Source organism: Lepidothrix coronata, unplaced genomic scaffold (genome assembly GCF_001604755.1).
Source record: "Lepidothrix coronata isolate B3197 unplaced genomic scaffold, Lepidothrix_coronata-1.0 Scaffold13, whole genome shotgun sequence".
NCBI lineage: Eukaryota > Metazoa > Chordata > Aves > Passeriformes > Pipridae > Lepidothrix > Lepidothrix coronata.
The window spans coordinates 3,789,526-3,804,736 of record NW_016690193.1 but is presented as its reverse complement, the minus strand read 5'-3'; the positions used below and the strand labels follow the sequence as shown (position 1 = coordinate 3,804,736).

At 40.8% G+C, this 15,211-nt stretch overlaps 2 protein-coding genes across 7 annotated transcripts in view; one reads left to right on the top strand and one right to left on the bottom strand.

The window, feature by feature from the left end:
• ARFIP1 (ADP ribosylation factor interacting protein 1) overlaps window positions 1-9,523 on the bottom strand; it is a 43,444-nt gene extending 33,921 nt beyond the window's left edge. For 3 of the 6 annotated variants that reach the window (XM_017805960.1, XM_017805961.1, XM_017805965.1), the window contains exons 1-2: window positions 9,430-9,523; window positions 5,284-5,363 (exon numbers count right to left, since the gene is read on the bottom strand). In XM_017805960.1, coding sequence (XP_017661449.1) covers window positions 5,284-5,361 — 78 coding nt within the window. In that variant the 5' untranslated portion in view covers window positions 5,362-5,363; window positions 9,430-9,523. Of the gene's footprint in view, window positions 1-5,154; window positions 5,177-5,283; window positions 5,392-9,429 lie in introns of those variants that run through there. The other 3 variants (XM_017805962.1, XM_017805959.1, XM_017805963.1) reach the window with 3 other exon arrangements.
• Window positions 9,524-9,685: 162 nt separating this feature from the next.
• TIGD4 (tigger transposable element derived 4) lies at window positions 9,686-14,250 on the top strand. The gene has a single exon (XM_017805958.1). The coding sequence runs from the start codon at window positions 9,806-9,808 to the stop codon at window positions 11,342-11,344; it is 1,539 nt and encodes a 512-aa protein (XP_017661447.1). The 5' UTR covers window positions 9,686-9,805; the 3' UTR covers window positions 11,345-14,250.
• The last annotated feature ends 961 nt before the right edge of the window (window positions 14,251-15,211 follow it).

Sequence of the window (15,211 nt, the reverse complement as noted above, 5' to 3'; positions counted from 1 at the left end):
AATAAGCTTCTTCAATTGGCAGCATAAAAACGTCCACCAAGTTCTGAATGAACACTGCCTTTTACCCATGCAGAGAAGAGAAAGAAGAAGGAGAGTACCTTGGGAAACAGCCCTAAAAACAAAGGGGACCAGGAAGGATGGACACACTTCAAAAAAGAAATCTTGAAGGTGCAGGAGCAGGCCAGCCCTATGTGCTGAAAGGCAAGCCAGTGGGGAAGATCGGCCTGCCTGAACAGGGAGATTTTACAGGAAAGTAGGGAAAAAAAGAGAGTCTATTGCCTTTGGAAAAAAGAGCAGGCAACTCATGTAGTGTTTAAGAATGTAGTTAGGTCATGTAGAAAGAAAATTTGAGAGGTAAAAGCACAATTTGAACTTAATCTGGCCACTTCAGTTAAGGACAACAAAAAGTGTTTTTTTAAACACATCAGTAGGAAAAGGAGGGGCAAGGTACACCTCCATTCTTTGTTGGACATGGAGGGGAACATAGTTGCAAAGATGAGGATAAGGCTGAGGTACTGAACATGTTCTTTGCCTCAGTTTTCAACAAGACAACAAGTTGTCCTCAGGACAACTGGCTTCCTGGGCTGGTAGACAGCAACCAGGAGCCAAATAGCCCCCCTGTAATCCAGGAGGAAGAAGTTAGTGACCTGCTGAGCCACCTGGATTCTCACAAGCCTATGGGATCAGATAGGATCCATCCTAGGGTGATGAAGAACTGGAGGAAGAGCTCGCCAAGCAGCTCTCTATCATTTATCACCAGTCCTGGCTCACCAGGGAGGTCCCAGATGATTGGAAGGTGGCTAATGTGACACCCATCCACAAGAAGGGCCAGAAGGAAGACCTGGGAAACTACAGGCCTGTCAGCTCGACCTTGGTGCCTGGCAAGGTTATGGAGCAGATGATCCTAAGTGCGATCACACAGCACCTACAGGACGGACAGGGGATCAGACCCAGCCAGCACAGGTTTAGGAAGTGCAGGTCCTGCCTGACCAACCTGATCTCCTTTTATGATCAGGTGACCCACCTGGTGGATGAAGGGAAGGCTGGGGATGTGTCTACCTGGACTTCAGCAAAGCCTTTGACACAGTCTCCCACAGCATACTCCTGGAAAAGCTGGCAGTCCGGGTGTACTCTGTGCTGAGTTAAGAATTGGCTGGAGGGATGGGCCCAGAGAGTGGTGGTGAACAGTGCTGCATCCAGTTGGCAGCCGGTCACTAGTGGTGTCCCCCAGGGATCAGTGTTGGACCAGTCCTGTTTAATATCTTTACTGATGATCTGGACAAGGGGATTGAGTCCACCATCAACAAGTCTGCAGATGACACCAAGTTGGGGGAGAGTGTCAATCTGCTGGAGGGTAGGAAGGCTCTGCAGAGGGACCTGGACAGGCTGGATAAATGGGCTGAATCCAGTGGTACGATGTTTAACAAGACCAAGTGCCAGGTCCTGCACTTTGGCCGCAACAACCCCATGCAGCGCTACAGGCTGGGCACAGAGCGGCTGGAGAGCGACCAGGCAGAAAGGGACCTGGGGGTTCTAATGAACAGAAAGCTGAACATGAGCCAGCAGTGTGCCCAAGTGTGGACAAGAAGGCCAATGGCATCCTGGCCTGTATCAGGAACAGTGTGGCCAGCAGGACCAGGGCAGTGATTCCGCCCCTGTACTCAGCACTGGTTAGGCCGCACCTTGAGTACTGTGTTTGTTCTGGGTCCTTCAGCTTAGGAAGGACACTGAGGGGCTGGAGAGTGTCCAAAGAAGGGCAACGAGGCTGGGACGGGACTCGAGCACAAGTCCTATGAGGAGAGGCTGACGGAGCTGGGGTTGTTCAGCCTGGAGAAGAGAAGGCTCAGGGAAGACTTTATCACTCTCTACAACTACCTGAATGGAGGTTGGAGCAGGGTGGGCAGTGGTCTCTTCTCCCAGGCAACCAGAAGAAGGTCAAGAAGGCACAGTCTTAAACTGTGCCAGGGGAGGTTTCGGTCAGACATTAGAAAGAAATTCTTTACAGAGAGAGTGATCAGATATTGAAATGGGCTGCCCAGGGACGTGGTGGAGTCACCGTCCCTGGAGGTATTTAAGAAGAGACTGGATGTGGCACTCAGTGCCATGGTCTAGTTGACAGGGTCGTGTTGGGTCATGGGTTGGACTCGATGATCTCAGAGGTCTCTTCTCAACCAATCCTGGTTGATTCTCTGGTTCTGTGACAAGCCACTCTAAGAACCCTGCATATCAACTACAAGCTGTCTAAGTACACCCAAAAAATACCACCTGAGGTGATACATTTCCCCCCTTTGAGGATAAATACTCTCTACAACTAACTTAGCAGAACTGAATTGAATGCTACCCTTTCAAAAATAGTGCTTTATGAAACCTTTCCCTAGAATAAGCAGCTAAACATTTAGGCACAGCTTGTTAAAAAAAATTCTAAATACAGAGAGAAGAATTTTCAGATCATTTAAGAAAAAGTGTGCTATAAATTCAAGGAAATGGTGAGTTCATAACACACTAACTCATCCCATCAATCCCTCTCATTTAAGATCCAGCAAGTATCTTCTTTCAGCACTGGCAAGGAATACCTCCTATGCCATATATTCACATTGGCCTAGCATACCAAATTCTCCACACAGCCCAGTCTTCACCCACAACTGGAGCACAGAACTTTTTTTTTAGGTCATTCTTAATACAACTGAATAAACTCAAACCTTGTAGCCTTTAAGTAAATGAAGATACTGAAGCACACCAAAAGGTCTGTGCTTACTTTATAAGTACTTCTAAAACACTAATTTGTTTAATTTCATAAAATATAGAATATCTCAAGTTGGAAAGGACCTATAAGGATCATCAAGTCCAACTCCCTACTCTTCACAGGGAATTGCTACACAACACCATCAGATCAAATGTTCTAGTTAGGTATCATATTAGATTTTGATTTAGGAAATCTGCCCAATAGATCAAACTTCTTAAGCTTGCTCTGAATCTCACATCTGCTTAAGCTCTAAGACCGCTAGGAACTACACTTCTACTTGACATGGTCAAGTGTGGTATTGTTCAAAAGCTTGGCCTGTCACAGCTACCTGCACAATACGGAAGCATTGGCATAGGCTAACACAGATACTTTTGGTCTTCTTTCTTCAAATTATCAGAGAACACAGTGCAAAGGGGAACTCCTGTACTGTCAGAGAATACGTTTTGTTTGGCAGGGATCACAAACAAAAATGCACCTCTAAATTTAACTAAAGGCAAAACAAATACTTGGCTTCGGTGCTTTTCATCAAGAGTCTCAAATCACCTTGCAAATATTGACATTGATATATTTTTACACATTTATTCAACAATATACACACTCAGGCATACGCACATCTCTAGCAAATACATATATTAAAAAATCAAATTCATCACCTTCTCTGGACAATTTTGAAATCTACTACAACCTAGAAGCAATTCACCTATTTTTTTAGGCATTTCTACTTGAGTCAAACTATGTATGTAGTTCAGAAAAAGCAAAAAATTACTTGCTAACTTCAGTTTCACGCTATGTTTGAACTGTAACATAATTTTCCTTTGCTGAAAGGAGGACATTTCACCACTCTACTTTTCCAGTCCCTACTGTGAGCCACACAGTGTCCCACCTCTGAACCACTCACCTGACTGCAGTCACCACACACAACTCACTAACCTGGCAATGGACCTTTTCACCAGGTTAATTTTCCAGTGTCAGTGAGTTGAATCAGTTTGCAGTGAGGTAAGACAAGTACCAAAGACATGAAACGAGCAGCTGAAAAGGGGAAGTGGGATAAGCTGCTAATTTGACTCAGACATAACAAGAAACCACTGCCTGCATTTTAGTCAACAGTTTAAGCTAACACTGTTGTCAAAAAAAGTCCTTGCCCTTTTCCCCAACTCTTCCTCCTATCAGCTTTCACCATTCCTTCGCCTCTTCCCTGAGCCAGAGCAATGTATTTGTACGGCAAACAAGATTCCAGAAACACTGCAGGTTAAAAGAAGGTGACCTGTGCTCAAAAAGAGGATGGATAATTTTTCCACTCACATCAGTTCCCCAAAACAGTTCATCACATGGGTCCTACACTTGCACCTATGAAACTGAGGGGGTAATAATGCAATAAGAATATATTGAGAATGAAGGACTGCTCTTGGCCACAGCATCAGCTTACTTTAGCAGTGCAATACCTGAAAATACTTACTCAACTGTAGGCTACTACCAAAAACAAGCAGTCATTTCTCTTTACCTCTGCATGTGTGTTCCTGTAACCTCACACAATCATGGTGAGCTTATTGATCTGAGAGAAAACTAAAGCATCAAACCACAACAGTACTTCTGTTGAAACAGTGAGTATGATTGCTGAATCAAGTGCCCCTTTGGCAAGTGTAACCCACAGCTGGCTTAAACTAAGCATACAAAGAAATTGAATCCTCAGAAGAAAAATTATCATATGTAGAAACAGCCTGAAGTAAATCTTAATAAGTTCCTAAATTTGTATTGATGTATTAAGCATGAATGACACAAGCATTACAGAAAAACATGACGCTTCAGATGGACTTTTTATTTAGAAAAAAATAGAATCATCCTTCAGTAACAATCCGTATTTTCTTTGCAAATATCTGTTTACAAATATCAGATTTGGAGATATGCTAAATAGCTGTGGAATCACTATACTGTTTTTCTAAAAGTTTAAAAACAATTAACTGGCATTGAAACTCTAATAGTGATAAAATCAGCATTAGTTTTTTCATTTTTACTCTAGAACAGTCACAAAAATGTTTATTTTTCTGAAACAGCCTCCCAAACACATTCTGATCAGCTAAATAATATTAGGAACCTTAGGAATTTGTTCATAATTTCAAAATGTCACAGACTTCTCCATAAAGAAGGAACAAGCTGTCTCTGCTCCCAAGAAAAAAAAAAGATTCACTACTTCAGCAGTAGATAGAATACCTTGTTGTAGTGAGATTACACAGATTGTTGCCTTTCAAATACCAATCCTTTTCCCTGCAGTACTTACACATTTCAGAATCCATGCCTAAATCTATTCAACTTACAAAACAAATACTACAGCACAGCAACAGACTACTGGTTGAAGCAATCCTTCACTATGAATTAATCAGAATGTTCTTAATAGTGCCTCAAAACCAACCCACCCACTCAAGATGCTGTGCGTGAGCTCGTAGCCCCATACTAATACCACTGTGCTATGTAGAATTTTTGGTAGTCTGAAACTGTTGTTAGGATTGGTTGATTTTACACTAATATAACTATCACCCAATCACCTCAGAGCCAGACTGGACCTCTTCTGCAGCAGGGTGAGACTCATCAAGTGTTGTGGATTCGCTGCTGTGTTCTGACATACCTGAAAACCAAATAGGTTTGGCATGCATTAATTGATGTGAAAGGAGCTGGGCGCTGAACCTCACAGAAACTGAGGAAGGCTTTCAGAAAACACTTCTTTTACAAGTTCCGCTAAACCAAAGTGAAACCTCCTCCCTTTGATGCCTTCAGCTCTCCACAAATCTAACAGAGACTAGGAATACAATCTACTATAAATTTCCACTGCCAAAGCAACCTTCCCCCACAGACGACTAAGCTTGCAACATAAAACCTAGGAAGTCAAACAAGGTTCTTCAGCTGATGTATACTGTCACCTGCAACAATACACTGACTACCATTGCAAAGATCATTACTTTGTTTACATGAAACTTATCCAAATATTGCAAGTTTATATTGATGCTAAGCCACTGAAACCTACTAAGCTGCTCAGTCTGTTAAGCCTACTAGAAACAGAATCCCTTTCATTTTAGTCTCAAAAAGATCTCAGCTACAGAGGCAAAGAAAGGCAATGACACTGAGCACATGCACAAGAAATCAGCTGAGTGAGTGTAGTGATTATGAAAGATGAATTACATACCTAATATAGCTTAAATAAGAAAAGTATCTAAATTCAATTTCAAATAGCTGGTACCTACAGGTGACACCACAATTCACCTAGCTGTTTGAGAGGAGCAGACAACCAATCATTAAAAATTAAAGTCTGTCAGTATTGAGTATAATCACGCATGACTTCAGTTCATTAAGTATTGCACCATTTTATACATGTTCAGACAAATACCATATTAAGAAAAATTATAAAGAGATCACTATTTGTATTTATATTGTATTTCAAATGCCTAAGCTATAAAAAATTCTAATTAAAGCAAATAATTAATAAGGTAAGCAGCTCGCATGACCAAAGCCTGAGAAACTGAATCACCTAAATCATCCAGATCATATTACATTGACTAACCTTTACTTTGAAAACTCAAACGTAAAATAAGACACTTTCTCCAGAAAAAAAATTCATTCAGAGATATCACTGAATGAAGTTGGATTTTTCTACTATCAATACAAAATTCCTTCACATATCTTTCTTAATTTTTCAAATTTCTTTTGAATATGAAAGACCATATGGCAGAGGTGCTCTTTTCCCACAGTCCTGTCCAAACTATGCTTGTGGTTGAAAACAACCTCTGCGCTTAACAGCTTATTTCTGAGTAGCTAAAAAAAGTCCATTATGGATTAGAAGAATACGTGAGATTTCCACGCTCTGTTGGTTAAACAAGAAGCTAAATTCATGTTGTAGTGCAGTCTTTGTTAAGGCAATCTGTTCCTCAGTTTTACCACATTTGTGTTCCTAGAGTTATATTTTTATATCATATACAAACTTACATACTACAGTAATGCTGTTTACAACTATTAAGTGCTATAAGCAGTAAAAATAATTTTGATAGACTTAAGAACTTTTAATAACCTAATCTAGAGGCATGAACCATCTCACAAACCCATGGAGAAGACACTGCACAAAGACAATTCATTTTTTAAAATCCAAATTAATTCACTATTTGTGTCAATTCACCAATTTTGTTGTACAATATTCTTTTCCTGCAAGTAGTGCCAACACTTGCCAGCTCTATGATCCAGCTCTCTATGATCCACACTGACCACCTTTAAAATATGAGAAGAGGAAAAAATGTAGATTAAAGGTGGCTTTCATAAAAAGTTCAATTGCACATTCTAATTTAACTACAGAATTTTCTGATGACTGTTTGCACAGCAAAAAAATAGGGAAATAAACATTGAATGCTGTATGCAAGGATGAAAACTTTCTACATCTTCACCAAGATTCAGAAGTGAAGACATTTATGTGAAATTGCAGCAATGATGGCATCTACATACATTTATCATTTATATTTAAGGTTCCATTACAGAAATGCCTACAGACTTTTGCATCTCCATAGTTCTTGCAGGTGCCAAAGTGCTGTTCTTTATCAGAGGTTGCTGACCCTCAGGACAGCTTGAATTCTGCATTATCTAGTTGTTGGGGGATTTTCCCACTAAAGCAGCCCCAACTTTGGAACCTGTTAGGTGACTGACTGGTGTACTAGAACATTTACTACTATTAGTTGCAATTACAACAACTCAGAGATGTTCTACTTGGGAAAAATATGCTTGATCCATATCCTGACATGAATTTAAGCCTGAAACCCTGTCTGTATCACTCCCGCCCTTCTGAATCTTCATTTCCCCCCCACTAGACCAGTTCTGCAAATCCACACAAATACTGCACCAGAGTAGAAGAGAGGACATAGACTAAAATCAAGCCCCCCATGGTGAAGCTACCTTAATGCATATTAGATTACAGGTTCAGTCATTTTAAGTTTTGCTCACTGTAAATAAAACCACACAATTTCTAACTCCTGGGGATTTATATATCACTTCTTCATCTGGCAAAGTAAAAATCAAAAACTTATAAACAACATAATAAGCTTACTCTAGGATAAAGACTTCAGAGACATTTAATCAATTATAATTAGTGGTTAGAAAAGCACACTTATGAACCTTTAATTAAAAAGGCAAATTCATATTTGCTTATTCATGCAAATATGAATTAAATGTCATCAACAATAAATTAGTTTTGAATAAGGAGTTTATTCTTCACATAGTTACATCACTTAGGTAAATGACTTCTGGTTTCAGAAATGAGAACCATGGGATTCTCAAGAACCAAATCTCCTTTTCTAAGCAGGATGCACTGGCTCCTTTGCTTGTTTTTTTTAATTAATTGCCAATAAGGCAAAAGCAAGATAGCTTCTGTCCAAATTAATTTACTACACACTTTTATTGCTGTCTTATTACTCCAAGGCATAGATAAGCAATACAAGTTTTTGTAACACTGAAGAAAATCCACCAGTGGAAAAATAATGATTTTACACATATTTTCTTAATTTTGATTTCTAACTAAGAATACTTTCACTAATTCTTGTCAAGATAAAGATCAACTGCTTTTTTAAAAAGACTGTAAAGAACTGCATTAAACAGTTTCTGCTGCAATCACACCATAGTTTCTTCTTAATGCTCTTGAATTCCCTGGCTGCTCCACTTACAAGATCTAATTATGACTGAGAGTTAGAAGACATGATGGAGATAAAGACCAGACAACAAGGCTGCTACTAACTTCCACAACCCCATGATGGGTCAACCTGCCCCTGAATGCCTTAATGCTCTGCTCGTCTCCAGATTAGGTGAGCCACGGGCTCCCATTTATGATTTCAACTTCTACCAAAACAGAAAGAAACAGTGAATCAACATACTGCCTCAGCTTCCTAATGCTTCCAATCTGTTCTTCTGTGTCACTTAATCTTTACATTTTAACTGTGTGTGTGTACACACATATACACATAAACATACATATGATTCAGACATTTTTGGAGCTGCACAGATCAAGTAACGTCCTCTTCCAGCCCTGCAAAAGAACCCTTCTGTTATCTTTTCTAGAGAGTCAACACTTACAGCCACCGACTGCAAAGCGATAACTCCTTGCTACTGGTGCCACCAAGCATAAGAAAGCACACATTAGACACTGAAACTACATTCTGAACTGGACGTTCAGGATGATCCCCCTTAGAGCCCTTCGTACGACATGAAAGGCTATGAGGTGGTGCCAGTTAAAAATGACATATTAGAGATTTACTATAAGAAACACTGGAAGAACTGCGTCTAGTTTGTAAACAAACACCACACACAACACGTGCTTGTCACACAGCACCACAGCGTTCCCATGCTTGAAGAGCAGCAAGCAAAAGACAAATCGGCACACTTAAAACAGTAATTGCCAGGGTGTGGAGTAAGTCTCGGGGGCACGAAATTCACACAGCTTCCCTCTCTCTCTCGCGAACCAAGCTCAGGCTCTGCCCTCCCTGTCCGGGCGCCCAGTGCCCCCCGGAGCGGGGCCGTACGAGATGGGCAGACCCCCGCCCGCCCGCCCCCCTCCCGGGGAGCCCCGCGGGATGACACGTCGGACGGGCCGGAGCGGGAGGCGCGGCCCGGCCCTCCCCGCCCGCCCCGAACGCGGGGCCCAGCGGCTGCCCCGGCCCGGCCCTCACCTGCGGCGGCGCCGCGGCGGCCCCGGGGGCGTCGTGCTGCGGGGGACGGCAGGGCGGGACGGAGACAGGGAGAGGGGGCAAGAAGCAGCCGGGCAGGGCGGCGCCGGCGGCCCCTCTCCGGCTTTATTTTCTTCCTTCTCCGGTGGCAGCAGGAGCCGGAAGCGCCGTGCCGGAAAGGGGAGGAGGGCGGTGGCCGCTCTGGGCTGCCGAGTCTATGGTCGCGGCCATGGCAACCGGGGGCAGCGCAGCCGGGGAGGCGGCTCCAGGCTCGCCAAGTGCCGTGCCCCTGGGATCGGAGCGCCGTCCGGGAAAGCCAGCCGGCAGAGCAGGAGGGCGCGTGCCCGCGTGTGGATGTGGATGAGCGGACCTCGGTGCCATGGCAGAGGCGCTGCCCGAACACATAGTGAGGAGGAAAAAAAGCATATCTATCGAGGAGAAAATCGACATCATAAGCGCCGTGGAGAGTGGCAAGAAAAAGGCGGACATTGCAGCCAAGTATGGCATAAAGAAGAACTCCCTGTCTTCGATTATGAAGAATAAGGAAAAAGTTTTGGAAGCCTTTGAAACTTTGCGGTTTGATCCCAAAAGGAAAAGGCTGAGGACGGCTTTTTATGCCGACCTGGAGGAGGCACTGATGAAGTGGTACAGGATCGCGCAGTGCCTGAAGGTGCCGGTGAACGGTCCCATGCTGCGCCTCAAGGCGAATGATTTTGCCCAGAAGCTCGGACACAGTGATTTTAGGTGCAGCAATGGCTGGCTCGATCGTTTCAAGTCGAGATATGGTTTAGTTTTCAGAGCTCAGCCTGTAGAAGCAGCTGCAACTACTACAGCGGATGCTCCAACCCTTTGGTACCAGAATGTGCTTCCTTATTATTTAAATGATTATCAGCCAAAAAATGTGTTTCATATACAGGAGACTGGATTGTTGTATCAGATGTTACCACATAACACATTTGCATTTAAAGGGGAAACTTGTTCTGTAGGTAAATTAAGCAAAGAGAGAATAACTGTAGTGGTGGGGACAAATATGGATGGCTCCGAGAAACTTCCACTGCTTGTTATAGGAAAAAACAAAAGTCCACGGTCTTTCAAAGATGTGAAGTCGCTTCCTGTGGATTATGAAGCAAATGACAGGGCATGGATGACTCCAGAAGTGTTTGAACAGTGGATGCATAAACTCGATGGCAGATTTCAAGCACAGCAGCGCCGAGTGGTTATTCTTGCTGATTCTCTCCCAGCTCACACAGAGGTAAAGAACCTGAAGTCTGTCAAATTAGTTTTCTTTCCTTCAGACTCCTCTTCATGTATACCTGTGAAACAAGGGGTTATCAGAAGTCTGAAGGTTAAATACAGGCACTGTCTTATCAAGAGATTTGTTGATTGTGTAGAAGGTAATAAGGAGTTTATGCTGACCCTTCTTGATGCAATTGAGATGTTGTACCTGTGCTGGAGGGAAGTAACACCACAGACTATTGTAAAAAGTTATAATGGAGAAGAATTCAAATTAGAAACTGAGACAAATGGTAACAACAAAGAGATTGAAAGTGATCTTGATTTGATTGCTCACGCACAAGCAGCTGGAGTGGAGTTTCCAGAAGGCTTATCTTTGGAGGAATATGCAGCTCTAGATGATGACTTGCTAACTTATGAAGTGCACATAAATAATGGAATGATGTGTGCCAAAGAAAGTGTGTCAGATAAAGCTGGGACATTTTTCGTTGATGAAGATGAAGATGAGGATGAGAATGAAGGTGATCAATTTCAGGGAGCTGAACAGATTTTGCCATCAAAAAATGAGGCTTTGAGTGCTTTAGATACCCTTCGGAAGTTTCTCAGAAGTCAAGACACGGATGATTGTCTTTATGATTCCCTAGTTGACTTGGAGAATTTTATTCAACATGTAGCAAGTAAATAAATATTTTAGCAAAGTGGGAAAGCACGTAATTAGAAAAAAATGAGATTATGTAAGTAAACAAAGGCAGTTTAATAACAAGGATTGCTGAAATGTTCTCTGGTGTGTTTTGCTCAGGTGACTAGATGTACGTAACAAAAGAAATTTGAAATTATGGAAAAGGGCTGAAACCGAAATTTTACACAAAATTAGGAACAAATAACACAAATTTGGAGTGAGCCAAATCCTGAAACTGATAACTGTAGTAAGTATAGTGGAGGAAAAAGAAGTTCGATGCACTCAGGATAAACTCATGACCACTTGGAATTCTTTCTTGAGGAAGAGATTAGCACTTCTACGCATTAATAATTCCACTGGTGTCTTTGGTTTTTTCACGGTGCAGTAATAAATATTTATCAGCTCGGTGCTTTTGATACATAAACAAGAAATTGGATAACACGGAAAATACATGCCTAAATTCTGAGAAGTAAGGGTTTTTTAAAATAAACATTTTTGTCCTTAGTCAAGAATTCTGGCCATCATTTATTCTTGCAGCAAGTGATGAACAGCAGAAAGTTACCACAGCTTTGGATGTGTTGTTTTGTTTTGTTTTCTTAAAACTGTTCACATGTGGATACACACGAATGGCATAATCATTTATCCAAGAGTCAAAAGACAAACAAAGCTTTACTTGGGCTGTGAAGAGGTCAAAAAGGAAGGTCATTCTCTCCCTTTCAGCCTTTTTGGTACATGGATTTGATGTAGGTCTTCCTCTGCAACTCCATGTATTTCTACAGAAAATACAGAAAAAAGAATCAGTTTTTGCAGCATCTGCACTAAAACCCTCACTGAACTCTTGTTTTATTTACAATACTTGAAGACTTTGCTGTAGGATTCAATGCACTAATGTGGTTTGTCATTTTAAGTCCCATTAACAAGAGTGCTGTTTGCACGAGTGCAGTATGAAGTTGAGTAAATTATTGTACATTTACATGTCTTTGAGTATGTGTTTCAGGCAATGTAATCATAGCAGAGCCAAAAACCAGAGTCTATATGAAATGCCCTGCTTGTGGCTTTTTTCAAAACCTGTTTTAAATCTTTTCTGTATCTATCAGTTAAAATTTTTTTCAGAAGTTAGATATAATTGTTCTAATTTAGAGGAAGAATAAAATATTTTATGGAAGCCCTTTAGGAAGGCTGTGTAATAACGATCATATTATGGTGCCTATAATTAAACCATGGAAAAAAATCTCATGCTTATTTGATTCTTCACTTTTCAATAAATAGTTTGGCTAAAGCTTTGTTTACTCTTTTTTCTGGTGTAGGACATTTTATCAGTTTGTGAAAGCATTTGAGAAAATTGTTGGAAGACTGTGAAAATACCAGGGTGGTTTGGTGAGAAAATGCATATGGCTAAACTGTATGAATGTTTTACTAGAACCCCTACCAAAAAACCCACGCAAACTTCTGGGGTTTTTTTGTGAAATATCTGATGTGAATTCCTTCCAAAGGATATTCTGATTAAATAGGAAATTTCTGTTGAAATCCCAATAAGTAAAGTCCTCCATGGAGATTTATAGATTCCGTGAAAGATCCCTCTGAATTAGCTCTTTTAACTATTTATTATTTTATTCTTTTCAAATACAAATTCAAAGTCTTTTAAATTAGAAAGCTGTGTGACATTTTGCTTGCTTAAATACTTCAGAACAAACTTGTGAAATGTACTTTCTATTTTGTCTAAGCTTATTTGAGACCTGCAGATAATTTTCCTATAGTAATCCTTTGATTTAAAATATGTTTCTTTGCAACAGCTTCTCCAGCTAAAAGCAAGTTTAGGAAAAAGTTTCTATTATCCATATAGTAAATATGTATATTTATTACGATGTGACTCCCTGTGGCCCTTATTGGCCCAAGTCCCAGATAAAGAGACCCTCTGTTTCCTTCTGAGAGAGTGAAGAGTGTGAAAATGTTGGATCTGAATGAGAAAGACTTGTGTATATAAGCAGCAAATCTTGGTTGCCCAAGAGTTCAACCTACAGGAAGTGTAATCTTCACAAGAAGCATCTTAGGAAATCAGGAGATGGGAAATAATGGTTTTAGCTGGCAATGAAGGAAGTAAATTACTGAGTGCTGTCATACTCATGACATGTAAACAACAGGAAGGATTTACTGTTTGACCTGGACTTTGAAGGTGAGTTGTGGAACTTGCTTTAAAAAACATACAACCCATCAAAATCCTGTATCTTTAGAGAATATACGACTTTTTCCTAGCCTCCTAGTTCATTCTGAGAAACTAAGTTAAAATGCACTCACTGAAACTGATTTTGTAGGTCACACACTTTATATAGCTTTCAAAATTATTTAGGAGTCCAAATATTTCTCTTCACTTGGATTTTGGTCGCATTGATAGTCAGAGAATGTGAAAACCATTCTGAAGCTTGTTGCTGTTTTGGGTGTCTGTCACAGGGAAATGCGGACTCAGAGATCTGAAATGCTAACGGCAAAAAAGGAAGTGGTGTGCTATGTAAATGTTAATCAATTTAGCTATGTAAATGTTAATCAATTTAACCTGTGTACACAGTTTGAGCTAGAGATTTCTTTGCATTGTCTGGGTAAACCACCAGGACACTGGCTTTTTGTGTCTGTAGTGGTTTCGTTTGGAGGGAGAGGAAGAATATTGCTCTAGACTACACCATATTTTAAAAGAAGAACCTTTTCTACAAAAGGCAGGTTACTAAGGCTGTCATTTGCTATAATAATTCAGGTATTAGTGTGGACAACTGCATGCTTTTTTCTGTAGCTTTTTTGCTTATGCCATGGTTAGACTGTGATTATGCTCTTCAGCGTCAAGTCAGTGAGGCTGCTTTCAGTAACCCAAAGTGAATTCTAGAAGTATGAACTGAACATAGGAAGTTTTAAAAACATAGCTGACTTCTAGACAAGGCCAAAATAGAAAAAATATTTGGAAGGTATGTTTGATATAATCAAAAGCATCCTCAGATTCATTCTTGAGACAAATAATATGTAAAATTAAGTATATTCTTCAAAAATACATCTTTATTTGCAAATTTTAATAAATATTACACTGTGATTTTATTTTTTGTGTTTGCTGTTCTGAATACCTTTCAGATGTATAAAACTACATCTTCTTTTTAAACTGTTACTGAAAGGAAGGTTGCCCACCTCTAATGGTAAAAGGAAATTATTTAACAAGTTTTTACACTTCACCAGACACGTAGCTACAATCCATGTGAATTGTCAGCCTGCACACAGGTCATCCATTGGCTGTATCATTGTGGGGGTGAGCTCCAGAGCTGGTTTGCATCCTCCGCTTCTGCACTTGTGTTGCTTTGTGTGCCTGTGTAAGGCTTAGTTATAATCACCGGGGTAGTGACTCACTTGTCTGAGAAAGTTGTGGTCTGATGGGATGGAGCAACCTCACCCCACATGCCAAATGAAATAACTCATAATCTGTCCTTTGAAAATGGTGAGACCTGGGATTGCTGAGGAGGGTGGCAAGTGGTCTCAGCTCTCCTGGCCTCTGCTCAGTAGCGAAGCTCAAAGAGCTCTACTCTCTGGAGCTGTTCTTACAAAACACTCGCTAATCAAGAATCACTTCAATGTGTGTTAACTAGTTGCTGGATTTCTCGTCTGAAGTCATCCACTTCTCTTGAGAGATGTAGTGTAGGGCTGCCACTGTATCGTCCATAGGAGACAACCTACTGAAAGCACTGCTTCTGGCAACACTGGTGCCTCATACTTCTAACCTGTATAAATGATGCAAGATGATATTTTGCTATTCAGAATTCTATTTTTTTCCCCTTCCGCCCTTTTTTATCCATTGCCTTCTATCATTTGATATTCATTTATATCCTGCTAATTCTAGTGTTA

Bases quoted from the DNA above. Each gene is read 5' to 3' on its own strand.
- TIGD4 (XM_017805958.1), top strand. From the start codon at position 9,806: ATGGCAGAGGCGCTGCCCGAACACATAGTGAGGAGGAAAAAAAGCATA.